Below are 16811 nucleotides of genomic sequence, written 5' to 3'. Positions count from 1 at the left end.
AGAAAACTCACAGAAGAAACAGGAGAGATCAAAAGATACATAGAAACAAATGAAAATGAAAATACATCCTACAAAAATTTGGGGGATACAGTGAAAGCAGTTTCAGAGGGAAATTTAGCAGTTCGAGTCCTGGCCCAAGCTGAGCTGCTGCTGAGCTGCCAACAGGTGGCAGGATGGCTCAGCTAAAAAAAAATAAACTAAAAAGGGAAATTTATATCATTACAGGCCTATCTTAAGAAGAGGCCTTTTGAGCACTTTGAGCCTTGCCTCTGCTCAGGTCCCACTCCAAACTCTTTGGAGTGTACTTTTTCTTTTCTAATAATGGCCCTCGAGCCATTCTCTACTTTTTCTCTACTGCTCGGGCCCGCTTCTGCTTCTTTGAAATGTATTTTTACTTCTAATGAACTCCTTTTCTGCAACTTTAAACTAAATAAATAAGAACAAAAATCACAGATAAATAACCTTACTAATACCTTAAAGAGCTACAAAAAGAAGAACAAATGAAACCGAAAGTGAGCAGAAGGAAACAGTAAAAATCAGAACAGAACTAAATGAAATTGAGACCAAAATCACAATACAAAAAATTAATGCAACAAAGAACTGGTACTTTGAAAAGATTAATCAAATTGACAAACCCTTGGCTAGACTCATTAAGAGAAAAAAGACACAAATAAACAAAATCGGAAATGAAAGAGTGGATGTTACCATGGATGCCACAGAGATACAAAGGATCATCCCAGAATACTATAGGACTATACGCCACCAAATTCAATAACCTAACTGACATATTCCTGAAAACATATAGCCGTCCTAGGCTGACTCATGAAGAACTGGAAAATCTAAATAGACTCATCAACAGTAAGGAAATTCAATCAGTCATCAGAAACCTTCCCAAAAGCAAAAGTCCAGGACCAGATGGCTTCACTAGCGAATTCTACCAAACATTCACAGAGGATCTAGTGCCTTGTCCTACTCAAACTCTTCCAAAAAGTTGAATAAGAGACAATACTCCCCAACTCATTTCATAAGGCCAACATTACCTTGATACCAAAAACTGGTAAGAACACACAAAAAAGAAAATTACACACCAATATCTCTGATGAACACAGATGCAAAAATCCTAAACAAAATTCTAGCAATTGAATACAATGCATTAAAAAGGTTATACATCACAACCAAGTGGGGTTCATCCCAGGGGCACAAGGATGGTTCAACATATGCAAATAGATCAATGTGATACACCACATAAACAAAATAAAGGACTAAACTCATATGATTATGCCAATAGACACAGGAAAAGCATTTGAAAAGATACAACATCCACTTATGATTGAAACACTTAATAAAATGCGTACAGAAGAAAAATAACATAATAAAGGCCATATATGACACACTGTCAGCTAATATCATAATAAATGGTGAAAAACTGAAGCCCTTTGCTCTACGTTCAGGAACACGGCAGGGATGTCCCCTATCACCCCTGCTTTTCAACATAGTATTGGAAGTCCTAGCCAGAGCAAACAGGCAAGAGAAAGAAATAAAAGGCATCCAAATAGGGAATGAAGAAGTAAACTGTCACATTTTGCAGATGACATGATTGTTTATATAGAAAACCCTGAAGACTCCACCAAAAAGCTATTAGAAACTATAAACAAATACAGTAAAGTTGCCGGCTACAAAATCAACAAACTGGGGGCCAGCCAAGTGGCTCAGTTGGTTAAGAGTTAGCTTAACAGCGCGAGCTCTGAGCAACAGAGCTGCTGGTTCGGTTCCCACATGGGGCAGTGACACTGTGCCTGAACTGAGCCACTGCTGAGCTGCCAGCGGGTGACAGGATGGCTCAGCTGGTGAGAGCACGTGGTCCTGACAACAAGACTGCCGGGTTTGGCCCCCACATAGGATGGTGGCTATGTCTACCTGCAACTAAAACTGACCTCGGCAACTTGAGCTGAGCTGCCACCCCGATGGCTCAGTGGATAGAGCATGCGCTCTTAACAACAAGGCTGCTGGTTCGACTCCCACATGGGATGGTGGCTACACCCACCTGCAACTAAGATTGAACACAGCATCTTGAGCTTAGACGCCACGAGCTGCCAACGGGCAGCCAGATGGCAACTGGTGCCCTCCACAACTAAGATTGAAGAACAACAACTTGGCTGGTCCCCTTCCCCAATTCCCCAACGCTGTTCCCCTCCCCTAATTCCCCAATTTTAAAAAAATCAACATACAAAAGTCCAGTGCATTCCTATATATTAACAATGAAATCTCAGAAAAAGAAATTTAAAAAAGAATTCATTTTGCAATTGCAACAAAAAGAATAAAATATCTAGGAATAAACTTAACCAAGAAGAATTTGAAAGACCTATACTCTGAAAACTATAAGACATTTTTAAAAGAAAGTAAAGAAGACACAAATGGAAAGACAGTCCGTGTTCATGGACTGGAAAAATCAACATAGTTAAAATGCTCATACTACCCAAAACAATATACAGATTTAATGCAATCCCCATCAAAATCCCAATGTCATTTTTTTTAAAGATATAGAACAAAAAAATCATCAGATTTGTATGGAACCACAAAAGGCCACGAATAGTAAAAAAAAATCCTAAGAAAAGAAGAACAATGCTGGAGGTATCACACTCCCTGACTTCAGCTTTTACTACAGGGCAACAAAAATCAAAACAGTATAGTATTGACAGAAAAACATACACAGACCAATGGAATACAACTGAAACCCAGAAATAAACCCAGAAATAGGGACACATTAATTCAAGACAAGAAAGCCAAAAACATACAATAGAGAAAAGAAAGCCTCTTCAATAAATCATGCTGGGGGCCGGCTGAGTGGCACGTTGGCTAGGAGTTGGCTTGGGACTCTAGCTGTGAGCAGCAGGGCCCCAGTTCAGATCCCACATGAGGGCCAGTGACACTGCTCTCTACAGCTAAGATGGTGAACAACAGCTCGACCTGGAGCTGGGCTGCCGTGAGTCTCCGGCGACAGCGTAGGCTGCAGTGGGGCTGGCCAGCAGCAGGCGTGAGCCTTCGTGAGCTGCCATGAGCACTGTTCAATGGCCAGCCAGCGACTACCTCACCCGGGAAGAGCGCAATGATAATATCAACATGGGCCAGTGAAGCGAAGCCCTCCACAACTAGACTGAAGAACAAAAGGACAGCAAATTATATATTCCCCTTGCTGTTCCCCTCCCCCAATTTCCCAATAAAACCTTTAAAAAAAGGAATCTACACATGAAACTAAAATACTGTATGTCAATGGTAATTGAAAAATAAACTTAAAAAAAAAATGGTGCTGAGAGAATTGGAAAGCCATGTACAAAAGAAGGAAACTAGACTACTATATGTCACTGTGTACCAAAATCAACTCAAAATGGATCAAAGACCTAAACATTAAGACCTGGAACAATAAACTCCATAGAAGAAACCATAGGCACTAAACTTATGGACCTTGGGTTCAAGGAGCATTTTATGAATTTGACTTCAAAGGCAAGGGAAGTAAAAGCTAAAATAAATGAATGGGACTATATCAAACTAAAAAGTTTCTACACAGCAAAAGAAACCATCAACAAAATAAAGAGGCAACCAACCAAATGGGAGAAAACTTTTGCAAACAACGCCTCCAATAAGGGGCTAATATCCAAAATACATAAGGAACCCATACAACTCAACAATAAAAAAACGAACAATCCAATTGAATGGGCAAATGGCCTGAACAGACATTTCTCCAAAGAGGACATACAATTGGCCAATAGACATATGAAAAAATGCTCAACATCACTAATCATCAGAGAAATGCAAACAAAAACCACAATGAGATATCACCTCACACCAGTTAGAATGACTATCATCAACAAGACAAATAATAACAAGTGTTGGAGAAGCTGTGGGAATACAGATTGGTGCAGCCACTATGGAAGGCATTGTGGCGATTCCTCAAAAAATAAAAATAGAATTACCATATTACCCAGCAATCCCTCTCCTGGATATCTACCCATAAATCTGGAAACATTTTTCCATGAAGATATATGTGCTCGGGCCAGCCGAGTGGCTCAGCTGGTTAAGAGCTCGCTTGGGAGCACCAGCTCTGAGCAGCAGGGCTGTGGTTCGGATCCCACATTGAGGGCCAGTGATGCTCGCCCTCTACAGCTAAGATGATGAACAACAGCTCAACCTGGAGCTGGGCTGCTGTGAGTCGCCGGCGATGGCGTAGGCTGCAGTGGGCTGCAGTGGGCTGCCGTGAGCTACGTGAGTGGCTGGCAGCCAGCGTGAGCAGCTGGTAGCTGGTGTGAGCTATCAGGAGCTGCTGTGAGCAGCCGACCAACGAACGGCGACCGATTGCCTCACCCGGGAAGAGCACAATGATCATACCAACATGGGCCAGTGAAGCGACGTCCTCCACAACTAGACTGAAGAACAAAACAGCAATTTGTCTACCTGTCTGTTCCCCTTCCCCGATTCCCCAATAAAAAAATCTTAAATAAAAAATATGTGCTCCAATGTTCACTGCAGCTTTATTTACAGTGGCGTAGACATAAAAACATACAAAGTGTCCTTTGATAAGATGATTAGATAAAGAAGTTGTGGTATATATATATATATATATATATATATATATATATATATATACATATATATACATACACAATGCAATACCATTCTGCCATAAGAAAAGATGAAATAGTCCCATTTGGGACAACATGAATGAATCTTGAGATTATTATGCTAAGCGAAATAAGTCAGACAGAAAAAATCGAGAACCTTATGATTTCCGATATGTGGTATATAAAACTGAAAACAACCAAAGAACAAGACAAACAAATGAAGAAAGAAAAACTGATAGACACATAAAATAGTTTAGTGGTTACCAGAGGGTAAGGGGGGAGAGAGGTGGTAGATGAGGGTAAAAGGGATCAAATATATGGTGATGGAAAGAGAACTGACTCTGGGTGGTGAACATACAACATGATATATAGATGATGTATTAACAGAATTGTACACCTGAAACTTAAGTATCTTTACTAACAATTGTCACCCCAATAAACTTTAATTAAAAATAAGAAAAAGATACCTAATAAAGACTGTTATCCAAAATATACAACTCTTAACACTCAACAAGAAAACAAACATCCCAATTTTAAAAAGAGCAAAAGTCCTTAATAAACACTTCACCAAAGAAGATATACAGATGCAAATAAGCATATGAAAATTCATTCCACATCACATATCAGGGAAATGCAAATTAAAACAACAATGAAATACCACCACATACCTATTTATTAGAACACTGCCAACACCAAATGCTGGTCCTCCTGTGGCACAATAGGAGCTCTCATTCATTGGAACACAATTTGGCAGTTTTTTACAAAACTAAATATTCTTGCCTTACAATTCAGCAATCCCACTCCTTGGTATTTATCCAAAGGAGTTGAAAACATACCCACACAAAAACCTGCACACAGATGTTCAGAGCAGCTTTATTCACAATTACCAAAATTTAGAAGTAACTAAGATGGCCTCTAATAAGTGACTGGATATACTGGTCCATCTACACAATGGAATATATGCAGCACTCAACAGAAATGAGCTCTCAAGATATGAAAAGACATGGAAGAAACTTAAATGCATATTATTAAGTGAAAGATGCCAATCTGAAAAAGGTTACATAGTGTATGTTTCCAAGTATATGACATTTTGGAAAAGGCAAAACTGGAGACAGTAAAAAAATCAGTGGTTGCCAGGTGTTGAGGGTAGGAGGAGGGATGAACAGGCAAAGCCAGAGGCTTTTTAGGGCAGTGAAAATACTGTGTTAGCATAATGATGGATGTACATCATTATACATTTGTCCAAACCCAGAGAGTGAAAGCTACAACACTAAGAGTGAAGCTAAAGGTAAACTATAAACTTTGGGTGATTACAATGTGTCAATGTAGGTTCATCAATTGTAACAGATGCACCTGCTCTGGTGGGGCTGTAGATAATGGGGGAGGCTATGCATGTGTGACCGTCAGGGGATAAATGGGAAATCTCTGTGCCTTCCTGTCAATTTTTCTGTGAACCTAAAACTGTTGTAAAAAACATAATTCTTTACAAAACAGAAAATAACAAGTGTTGGGAAGGATGTGAAGGAAGTGGAACCCTTGAACTCTGTTGGTGGGTATGTAAAATGGTGAAGCTGCTATTAAAAAGTTTGGAAGTTACACACACACACAAACAAACACACACACACACACACACACACACACTTCATATGATCCAGCAATCCCACTTCTGGGTATTTACTCAAGAATTGAAATCAGGATCTCAAAGAAGTTATTTGCACTCCCATGTTCACTGCAGCATTATTCACAATAGCCAAGAGGTAGAAATTACCCAAATATCCATCCACAGATGAATGCAGAAAGAACATGTGGTATAGACATAAAATGGAATATTATTCAGTCATAAGAAAATAAGGAAATCCCGTCACATACTACAACATGGACAAACTCTGAGGACAGTATGCTAACTGGATAAGTCAGTCACAGAAGGATAAATACTGCATGATTTCACTTATATGAGGTATCTAAAGTAGAACTTGGGTGGCTGCCAGGGGCTAGGGGGAAAGTGAAATGGGGTGCTGCTGTTCAATGGGTATAAAACTTCAGTCATGCAAGATGAAAAAGATCTAGCGATCCATTGTACAACATTGTGCTTATCATTAATATTATACTGCTCACTTAAAATTTTGTTAAGGTTGATCTCACGTTATGTGTTTTTATCTACAATAAAGAAAACGCCCTTGATGAAGTAGTAAAAAATATCAATTATATTAAATCCAGAGCCCTGAGAACATATCTTGTTTTGAACATTTATTTTCAATTTCTATGGGACAAAACGGAAAGTACACATTAAGCCTTTCTGCCACACACCAAAATACTACGGATGTCTCAAGGAAAATCTCTTATGCAATTGTTTGAATTGTATGCTGCTGCTTTTTCACAGAACACCATTTTTACTTCAAAGAACAACTGGTTATTCAGAATTGTGTCTTTGGGAGGCATTTTCTAAAAAATGAGCCACTAGCCAGTCACTTCAAGAAAAGCAACTGAGTATTTGTTGCAAATGATAAAATGTAAGGTTCAAACAAAAATTAGAATTTTGGAGAACTTGTATCTGCCACCATGGACTTAACTAGTCCCCAATTTATACAAAGTTTCTTGATTGTGCAATGATACTAAATAATTTTTTTATATTATACAATGTATTGTTATCAATATTTGGAAGAGTTGCATCATTCAGTGAACCAATGCTTTCCAATTGACCAATGCATGATGTTGCAATACAATGCATGGGTAAAATATTCCAAATAAAAGACAAATGGATTTTAATTTAACAAATTACAAAAGATCACTGATGTGGTTTTGGATTTGGCATTGCAACAAATCATTAAGAAACTACCACTTCATGAATTTTGACATAGTACCAAAAAAGAATATGTACAATTATCTGAAAAGGCTATTAAAATTCTTCTCCTTTTGCCAACTATTTAGGTGTGTGAGACTGGATTTTCTTTATTATACATCAACCACAACAATATATTGCAACCCCTACCTCACAGAACATATAAAAATCAACTCCAGCTAGGTAAGCCTAAACTGAAAAGCAAAATAATACATTTCTGGAAAAATCAGAAGATAAGTTCATTAACCTTGAAATTGGGAAGAGACCTCTTAAACACAAAATAAGTATTAATCATAAAGCAAAAGACTGACAAATTTGACATTAAAGTAAATAACTTCTGTTCATCGAAAGTCACCATTATGAGTGGAAATGCAAGCCAAAGAATAACAAGATATTTGCCACACATACAGTGTAACCCACAAGGAGTGCATATAGGAAACTAGATAAAGAAATATCCTATAAACCAATTAAAGAAATGCAAACAATCCAATAGAAAAATGGGAAAAAATATAGAAGCCTTTCACAAGAAATCCAAATGACCAATAACATATAAAAAGATGCCCATGAAAATAGAAGCCCCAATAAAATACCATACATACATACCATACTGACAAAAATTTTAAGGTCTGACAATATTAAATGTTAGCCAGGATGTGAAGCAAGGTGAACTCTCATACACTGCTGGTAGGAGTATATTTTGAATTAGCTTGGTAATATCTAATAGAACTGAGGTTAATCACAATCCAGAACCCAGAGAATCTAGATATATACTTAAGTATACATGCCACAAAAACACATATTGTATACACCAAGACACTTGTTTAAGAACGTTTCTATTGTTCAGGCTGGTCGAGTGGTGCATTGGTTAAGAGTTGGCTTGGGACGCTAGCTCTGAGCAGCAGGGTTCAGGTTCAGATCCCACATGAGGGCCAGTGACGCTGCCCCTCTACAGCTAAGATGGTGAACAACAGCTCGACCTGGAGCTGGGCTGCCATGAGTCGCTGGCGACGGCAACGGTGACGGCTGCAGTGGGGCTGGCTGGCAGCTGGCGTGAGTTTTCGTGAGCGGCCGTCCAATGGCCAGCGAGTGGCTGCCTCAGCTGGGAAGAGCGCAATGATAATAGCAACATGGGCCAGTGAAGCAACGTCCTCCACTACTAGTCTGAAGAACAAAAGGACAGCAGCTTGTCTGTTCCCCCTTCCCTGATTCCAACCAACATTGTTCCCCTCCCCCAACTCCCCAATAAAATCTTAAAAAAAAAAAGAATGTTTCTATTGGAGCTGTTGGTGATAGCCGAAAACTCAAAACAACAAATTTGTTTATCAGAAGCATAAGAGATCAACAAATTGTGGTATAGTTATACAATGGAGCATCTTGTAACTATGAAAATAAAAAAACCACAAATACTTGCAAATACATGAATGGATCCTAAAGACATAATCTTGAGCAAAAGCAGCCAGGTACAAGAGAATACAACCCCCTCCCTCTAGTTCCATTTATATGAATTCCAAGAAGAACAAACTTAAACTTATTGGGTAGTAAAACTAAATAAAAACAAGGAAGAGAAAACCATAAACATCAGAATAATGGCTACCTCAGAGAAAGTAAAGAGGATGCAGTTAGCAAGCGAGGTTATGTTGTCTTGACCTGGGTGTGAGTTACATAGGTGTGCATCTTTGAGATTCTTTGAGCTCTACATTTAGGTTTTATGCACTTTTCTATGTTTCCAATTTTACAATTTAGGAAAAGAGATATTCTTATTACAAGTTTCACAAGGCTCTAACAACAGCAACAACAAAATGAATACAGATGTTTCTTACTCTTTTATGTCTAGCAATCCTTTTTTTTCCATAGTCAATAAAACAAGTAATTTTAAGAATTACAGAATATGCTTACATATCACACCTATGGTGAAATATGATGACATATTACCATCATCCACAAAGATTATCTACTTTGCAAATTATCCAAACCTTGAAGCTCGCCTGTCTTTTGATTTCACTCCATCATCAGGATGAGCAGTGTAAGGCTGTTAAAAGTCAAAGCAAATTTTTCCTGGTCAACAATTCACTTGTAGATCTCACAAAATAATTTTCAAAACCAAAGAATAAAAAAAAAAAACCGGGGCTGGCCAGGAGGCTCTGTTGGTTAGAGCACAAGCTCTGAGCAACAGGGTCACCAGTTCGATTCCCACATGGGCCACTGAGCTGCGCCAACAGGCAGCCAGATGGCACAGCTGGTGAGAGCACATGCTCTTAACAAGGATGCCGGTTTGACTCCCACATGGAACAATGGGCTGAGCCCCCCTGCAACTAGATTGAAAGCAGCGACTGGACTTGGAGCTGAGCTTGCGCCCTCCACAACTAAGACTGAAGGACAACTTGACTTGGAGCTGATGGGTCCTGGAAAATCACAACGTTCCCTTCCTCAAATTCCCCAATAAAATCTTTAAAAAAATTTTTTTAAAACCTTGCTAATGGAGACCAATTACTAAATTAAATCTGCATAGTCTGAAAATTTCATTTCATTGTGTTTTCAACCAACTCCTATTAAAAAAAAAAACAAAAACTTTTTTTAGAGAGTACCTTAGAAATGGTAAAATAAACTGATTTAAGTTTGACCCCAAGTACTTTCAACTACTTCCCTGGAGAACTAGACAGGCCCTCCAATATGTTGCAAACAGTGGTTAAGTTTCTAATTTCTCAAAATATTTCTCAAAAGTTTATCTGGAATAGAAAACAAAATCAATCTTTCTTCCAATAAGCAACGCAGAAATATCATCTGCTTCAGACTTGCATCAGAACATATAACCTAAAAAATGTCTGCAATCTAGCTCCTTTTTTTGTAGAGAATAAATATATAAGAAAGTGTATCAAGACTCCTTCAATATTTGCCACAAAGTATTAAAACAATTCTCCCCTGTAGTTCTCACTATCCCCCATAGGTTCAATTTCTTTAGAATATAGTAGCAGGAAATAGGTCTTTGACAGAGGAATGTAATAGAATCAAGTAATTCACCTTTCCCTTTGTACCCAGGCTACTAAAAAGCAAAGTCAACTATACCTTCTTATGGTGAAAGTTTGTGTTTATTCACATTTTCAGTAGCTTCATTTTCTATTTGTTTTAATATGCGTAATGTATATGTCTTTTGTGGTAATCCTTCCAGTGGGGAGGGGAAAATGTCAGTGTTCCAAATCCTACTTAATCTAATGGTACAGACATTGTTATAGAATTTTAAGAAATAATTGAAATATAATTCCATCTTGTCAGTCACAAGACCACAAACATATTCATTAGGATGCAGATGATGTCATCATGAACTATTAATTAGCATCTCAAAGATTTGCTCAAATTATATAAGGAATCACTGAGGCAATGAAAAATTACAATAAGGCAATTCACTTGCCTAACAGATACTTCTATTTTTCTAGTATAAACAATTCTTCCTTAGTTGTAGGAAGAAAACTAAAAACAATCACTAAAAAATTTCCTCCATTCAGATTTGTACATGCTCTTCTCCCTAAGTAATCCACTAACAGAAGATCATGAAGTATCCTTAAAGAAACAATTCTGTTTCTGCATGTTACATGTCTTACTACACTTATTAAAACAGTTTTAGTACTCTATCTTAAATGATTAGGGGAGAAACAAACAATTGCCCATTTTAATGTGGCATAAAAAATAACCAAATATTCCGCCTCAGTCCAAACTCAAATGATTATTTTAGTCCCTTAATAATCTCCAAATAATTGAATTTACCCTTTTTTCCACTTTTAAAAGTGTTTGGTGCTCCTGTGGAGATGCTGTCACAGATCCCTGAGAACAAAGACAGAATCTACTTTCTGTCAAAGGTCTGTGAAACTTAAACTGTATAAAATGTCTTAAGTTCTATCAAGGACTTAAGTATTTTGTGAATACTTCTTAACATGATAGCTTTCCACCTTACTTGCTCCAATTTTGCAGTAAAAAAGGAAACACAGCACAAGCCTGAGCTACTTGATTCTGGTCAACATCTCCAAGTTGGCTTCACATATAAAAAAAATAATCTTAATCTGTGCTTCAATTAATCCTTTAAAACACAAAAAGGACTAAATTTGGTTAAGCAAAGTGCTATTTCTATTGTCAATGTTAAAAGAGAGACATAACACACAAAAATGAATACTGGGACATGCAGTTTTATCTTGAAACATCAATTTATGAAAATGAAAGCATGCATTTAATAAGGAGGAAAGGGAAAAGGAAATGTTACAAAAGACAACAGAAGATCCTTCACACAAGTATATTAATAGCACTCACTCTACCTTAATATTTAAGCACTGTAGAATACTTTATTTTTTCTAAAAACAAATAAAACAGTAGTCTAGAAAACTGCTACAAAAATTTCTGAAGAATGCATTTCTCTTACCAGGAAAACAGATCAAGACTTATATTTAACTCATGAATACAGATCAAAATGAGAAAATAAATGCCAAATGAAAACTGAGACATGAACAATAAGTTTCATAGAAAGCTTCAGTTGAGGTCAGCTGAGTGGCTCAGTTGGTTAAGAGCTCGCTCAACTGTGAGCTCTGAGCAACTAGCGGTTCGATTCCCAGCCCAAGCTGAGCTGCCAACAGGTGGCAGGATGGCTCATCTGGAAAAAAAAAAGCTTCAGTTGATTTAGAATACCTTTTGAAGAAAAAAAAATCAATTACCAAGACTAAAATTTCTTAGAATGATTATTTGCCATAAACTCCACCCCTTTCAACATCCTTCCAAAACATTCAGGTCAGACATTTAATGAACATCCGAATGTAATGAGTTAAGTTCTGGAATGTCTAAAATAATTTTGTAGCAACAGAATAAAAAGAATGGCAACCAAAACATTTGATGATTAAGTTTTAAAACTTTATTATAACTGCCAACAATAAGACCTAAAATACCCTTTTTAAATGTAAATTTTTTAAAGAATTAAGTTCTTCAAACAAATAGATGATATTCAACAAATATAAATATTTCAAAATTAGCCTAAATATTGACATAAGGCTAACATCTTCAGATATAAGAGCTTGGAACATAAATCCTACATTGAGGCTGCTTGTAACACAAAGAAATGCTGAACTCACTGAATGACTTCTACCAAAAACAGAATTCTCCATTGGATCTACCAGTACATGCAAGCTTATTAGCTTAATCCTGGCAAATCCCATGCTAATATACAATCATCAAGACACTAAAATGTTAATTCCAAAATTAAAGAGATTAAATCCATATCTTGCATATGTCGCAGAATTTGAAAGCGTGTGTATTTAGATATGAAATTTGTAAAAGTAGATCTAAGTGTTACTGGACAGGACACTTAATTATGTTTTGGTAGTTCTCCTTTGTCCTTTTAATACCTCTTGGAAAAATCATTTTAAGAGTTCTATAACTGGGGGAAGAGGTGGTACATGAGAGTAAAAAGGATCAAATATATGGTGATGGAAGGAAAACTGACTCTGGGTGGTGAACACACAACATGATATGTAGATGATGTATTACAAAATTGTACAATTACAAACCTATGTAACTTTGCTAACCATTGTCACCCCAATAAGCTTTAATTAAAAAAAAAAGAGTTCTGCAATTTACCATTAAAATAATAATTAGTATCTCTGGAAAGAATAGGTTAGCTAGGTATGTGATTGACTACTCAGGCAAATAACAGGTTTTTTTCTCCTTAATTTCCTAACAAAACTTATTCGTCAAAGCAAAGACTTTCCATCTTAATAAACAGTTGCTTTTCATGAGGCACAATTAAGAATGTGCCCTCCCTTAAAGTTATAAAATGCCCCATATATCTCATATGTTGCTTTAGCACTATGTTATGTTGAAGTTGAGTACAACTCCCAGAATACAGACTTACAATGGTAAGATGCAGGCAGACAAGAAACGAACCTCATGAAATACATCATGCCTTTTTTTTAAAAGGTAATTTTCAGTCAAGTTAAAGCTCACCTAATTTATCTTGTGAAACAGGAAAAATCCATCTAAGATATAATTGTAAATATTACTCATATTCTAAAAGCCAAATCTATTAATGGATTCACTAATAATTTAATGGCACATTACCTTCATTTTTAACATTTCCAGTTGCTGGTTTATTTTTAAAAGGCTGTTTTAAGAAAAGGAAAGGATTTTTTTTGTAATACAGTTACATCATTTGTTCTAATAAAATGAAAACACTAACATCCATCTTTAGCTAGATATAAAATATCCCATTAGGCTATATGCAACAAAGTTTTCACAGAGGGCAAAGAGATCAAATAAATGAAGACTAAGTGCTGCACGGTGAAGTGTTTGACTATTTAAAATATGTCATTATGTTACACAACTAGCAACTTCAAACTCTCTTCATATAACAGAATACAATTATAAAACTGACTATACTGATTTGGATCTACTGAAATTCAAACCACATTCCACAAGCCATGCAATAACTATATACATGTAAGTCCTAATAACAGTTTTGAAGCAGCTCTTCAAACACAGGAATTATGACGAGTAGCATAGGTTATATAAATATACATCAAGTGAATCCAAAACTCCATTTTGACTAGGTATTTTGATCTCCTACATCACATTGTTTTTCACCAACGACTGCCAATCAGAAGCCAAGCAGCATTTCTTTGTGTCACAAGCAACCTCCTAGCCCTAAAATTATTTATTCCAAGGTGCCAGTCATAATAGTAAAACTGTCAAAGACAGTTAGCTGGAAGGAGGAAGCTGAGCAATCTACAAAAATGACAGCCTCTAAATAAATAAGTTGTCTTTAAAAATATACAAAACACTGAACTGATTTATCGGGTGGGGGGGGGTTAAATCTAATATAGATGATGATGGTTTGGTTTGGTAACTTCCCATCCTGCCCTCCCTGCACACAAGGAACCGAAAGCTGTTTGTTAACTAGCAGTAAAAGGATTTGGAAAATGCTCCAGTTAAAAATGAATGTTTATCAAACAGACTTCCCTGTCGGTTAGTAAGCCAACAAGCACTCTAAGCATATACTAAAAAGGTTGGGGGGGAGGCTGGAGAATTGAATCAAAATAAATATGGGACAGCCCCCCCTCTTCAAGAGTCTCAATTCACTGAGTACAAGAGTACACATTAGAGACCAATTAATTAATTGCTCACCTGAGTAGTACAGACTTTAAGTGCAAGAGCTGTCCAGGAAGTTTAAATATCTAAAGATTGAAATAGTATCACGTTTAATAGCTATCACTTGAGCAAAAGCCAACTGCTTTACAGGCATTACCTAGTCTTCAAAACAATCCTTTGAGTACTTATTCCCAATTTACTCAAGGAGAAACTGTCAAAGTGGTAAAGGAACTTACCCAAGGTCACTTAGTTAAATGGCTAAGAAAGCCGCTTACCAAGGCAATCCAATTCTACAGCTCACACTGTTAAGGCTTCATAAATCAGTGCGAGTGCCGGGGGTGAAGAGGCCCTATAGGCAGGCAATACAATACGCACAAGATTCGGCAACAGTTTCCCAGCGTTTCTGTTCTAAGTAACAAAGTTCCAAAGATTAGTTAATCTCTGCAACAGCAACCGTAGACTGACTACTTAGGGTAGAGGGACGACGATGGTAAAAATAGCTAAGGCGTTAATTCATATAGGGTTGAGCTTTAGCTAATAAAGCGATTCAAAAAGGAAACAAAAAAATTTTTTTTAATCTAGGGTTTGTTTTGCTACTTTAAACGATGTTCTTTTTCCCTAGAGCGCTGAAATTTTGGGCGAGGAAACCGTGGGTATGGCAAATTACTATTTTCTGTATTACTGGGGGAAAGAAGTTTATAACTAAAGAAAACGCATTTATCTAGGTACTCGAGAACCTTGGAGAGTTGCCAAAATCAGTTGTAGTCCCAGGACAAAATGGGGTTTAGAAAACATTTAATAACGAAAGTTGAGTACAACCCGAAATGACTCTAAGGTGAAAAAAACGGAGCAAAGAAATGCCGGTAGGTCTTCAGGGAAAGCGGCAATCCCTGCTACACTTCTCCCACGGCCAGCGGCGCTGTGCGAGGCCGGGACAATCCAAGAGACCGCTCCGCGGGAGGATGAGAGGTGACAAGCGAGACTCTTCGCGACTCCCCAGGCTTCACGGCTGCGGGTGGAGAACAGGGGAGGGAGTCCGGGATGGTTCGCCCTCCTCCGACTTCGGTCAGAGGAGGGGCCGGGCTCCAAACTGCGGAGTCCAACGGGTGCAGAGTGAAGAAATGGGACAGAGAGAGATGGAAAGTCTGAACCTACCCGGCGCGGCCCCGTAAAGAGAAAGGAGCCAAGTGAGCTCAAACGAAGAAGGGGACAAAAAGAGACCGAGCAGCAGCGCAGAGACTAAACGGGAGTTCTGCTAAGAGGCTAAAGGAAGAGGGGCTACGGTGGGCAGCAGAGATTTCGAGGAGACCCGGGAAGGAAGGAGATCAGCGGCGGTTACCAGCAGCTCTTCTCCCCGAGTTCGAAACTCCTAGCCATCCACACCCGCAGCCCAGATGGGGGAGGGGGCACATCTTCTTTAACCCCCCACCTCCCCTGCAACCTCCCCTCACATGTGACAGTAACACCTGAGCCCAGCCCGGCTGTGTGCCCGCCTCCAACTCAGACACTCACAATTCGCCTCTCCCTGTTTTCTCCCAGTTCTTTATCCACTCTACGGGAAGCACCACCGTTGCGGCCGCCATCTTCCTCTCACTAGTAACTGAAGCCCGGATGTGTAGCACGCGAGCAAGAGGTCAAAGGGGAGCACCGCCCACTGAGAATGCCGGGAGCTGCGAGTTCGCTTTTCGGTTTCCCGCCCCGTGGTCCTCCCCCCCACACCCCCCGCGGAAGCCTAAGGCCCTGTGGCCAACGAAGTGGCCCAGACCCGTGGGTCCCTTCGCAGAGTGACGTCGCTGGCCGCACCCTATGCCACCCTTGCCCTCACTTCCCTTTAGAACAGGAAAAGTGCCATCCCCAAGCTGACTCGTATCCCTTATCTTCTTCCGTAGTATCTACTCCAGACTAGTAATTGAAATATATATTTTCCAAGCACCTAATATGTGCTAGACACTGGGACTAGAAAAACAAAAAACTACAATGCCTACCCTCAAGGAGCTCACAGTCTGTGGGAAAGAAACATAGAAGCAGTTCAATTACAATGCACCTTGCTAACTGCTGAAATAAAAAATTACTCACGGAAGAAGTAGCCATTTACTGTGTGCCAGACATACTAGTACAATTAGCCCTGGGAAATGTAGCCACCAGTGCGGACATGCTACTGTGTCTTCTGCGGCTTTAGGGAAAGTAAGTAACCATGAGAAACAAATTGTTTACACTACATAGTATCAAAGTATCGCCCA

The 16811-nt window shown here is 38.5% G+C and overlaps 1 protein-coding gene across 6 annotated transcripts in view; it reads right to left on the bottom strand.

Annotated features, from left to right (window-relative positions):
• Nucleotides 1–16246, bottom strand: part of THOC2 (THO complex subunit 2) — a 135624-nt gene extending 119378 nt beyond the window's left edge. For 4 of the 6 annotated variants that reach the window (XM_019657928.1, XM_019657930.1, XM_019657929.1 and 1 more), the window contains exon 1: nt 16084–16246. In XM_019657928.1, the coding sequence (XP_019513473.1) occupies nt 16084–16154 (71 nt within the window). In that variant the 5' untranslated portion in view covers nt 16155–16246. The remainder of the gene's footprint in view (nt 1–16083) is intronic. The other 2 variants (XM_019657932.1, XM_019657933.1) reach the window with 1 other exon arrangement.
• Nucleotides 16247–16811: the final 565 nt, after the last annotated feature.

Source organism: Hipposideros armiger, unplaced genomic scaffold (assembly GCF_001890085.2).
Source record: "Hipposideros armiger isolate ML-2016 unplaced genomic scaffold, ASM189008v1 scaffold_281, whole genome shotgun sequence".
Taxonomy (NCBI): Eukaryota; Metazoa; Chordata; class Mammalia; order Chiroptera; family Hipposideridae; genus Hipposideros; species Hipposideros armiger.
This window is presented reverse-complemented; position numbering and strand designations above follow the sequence as displayed.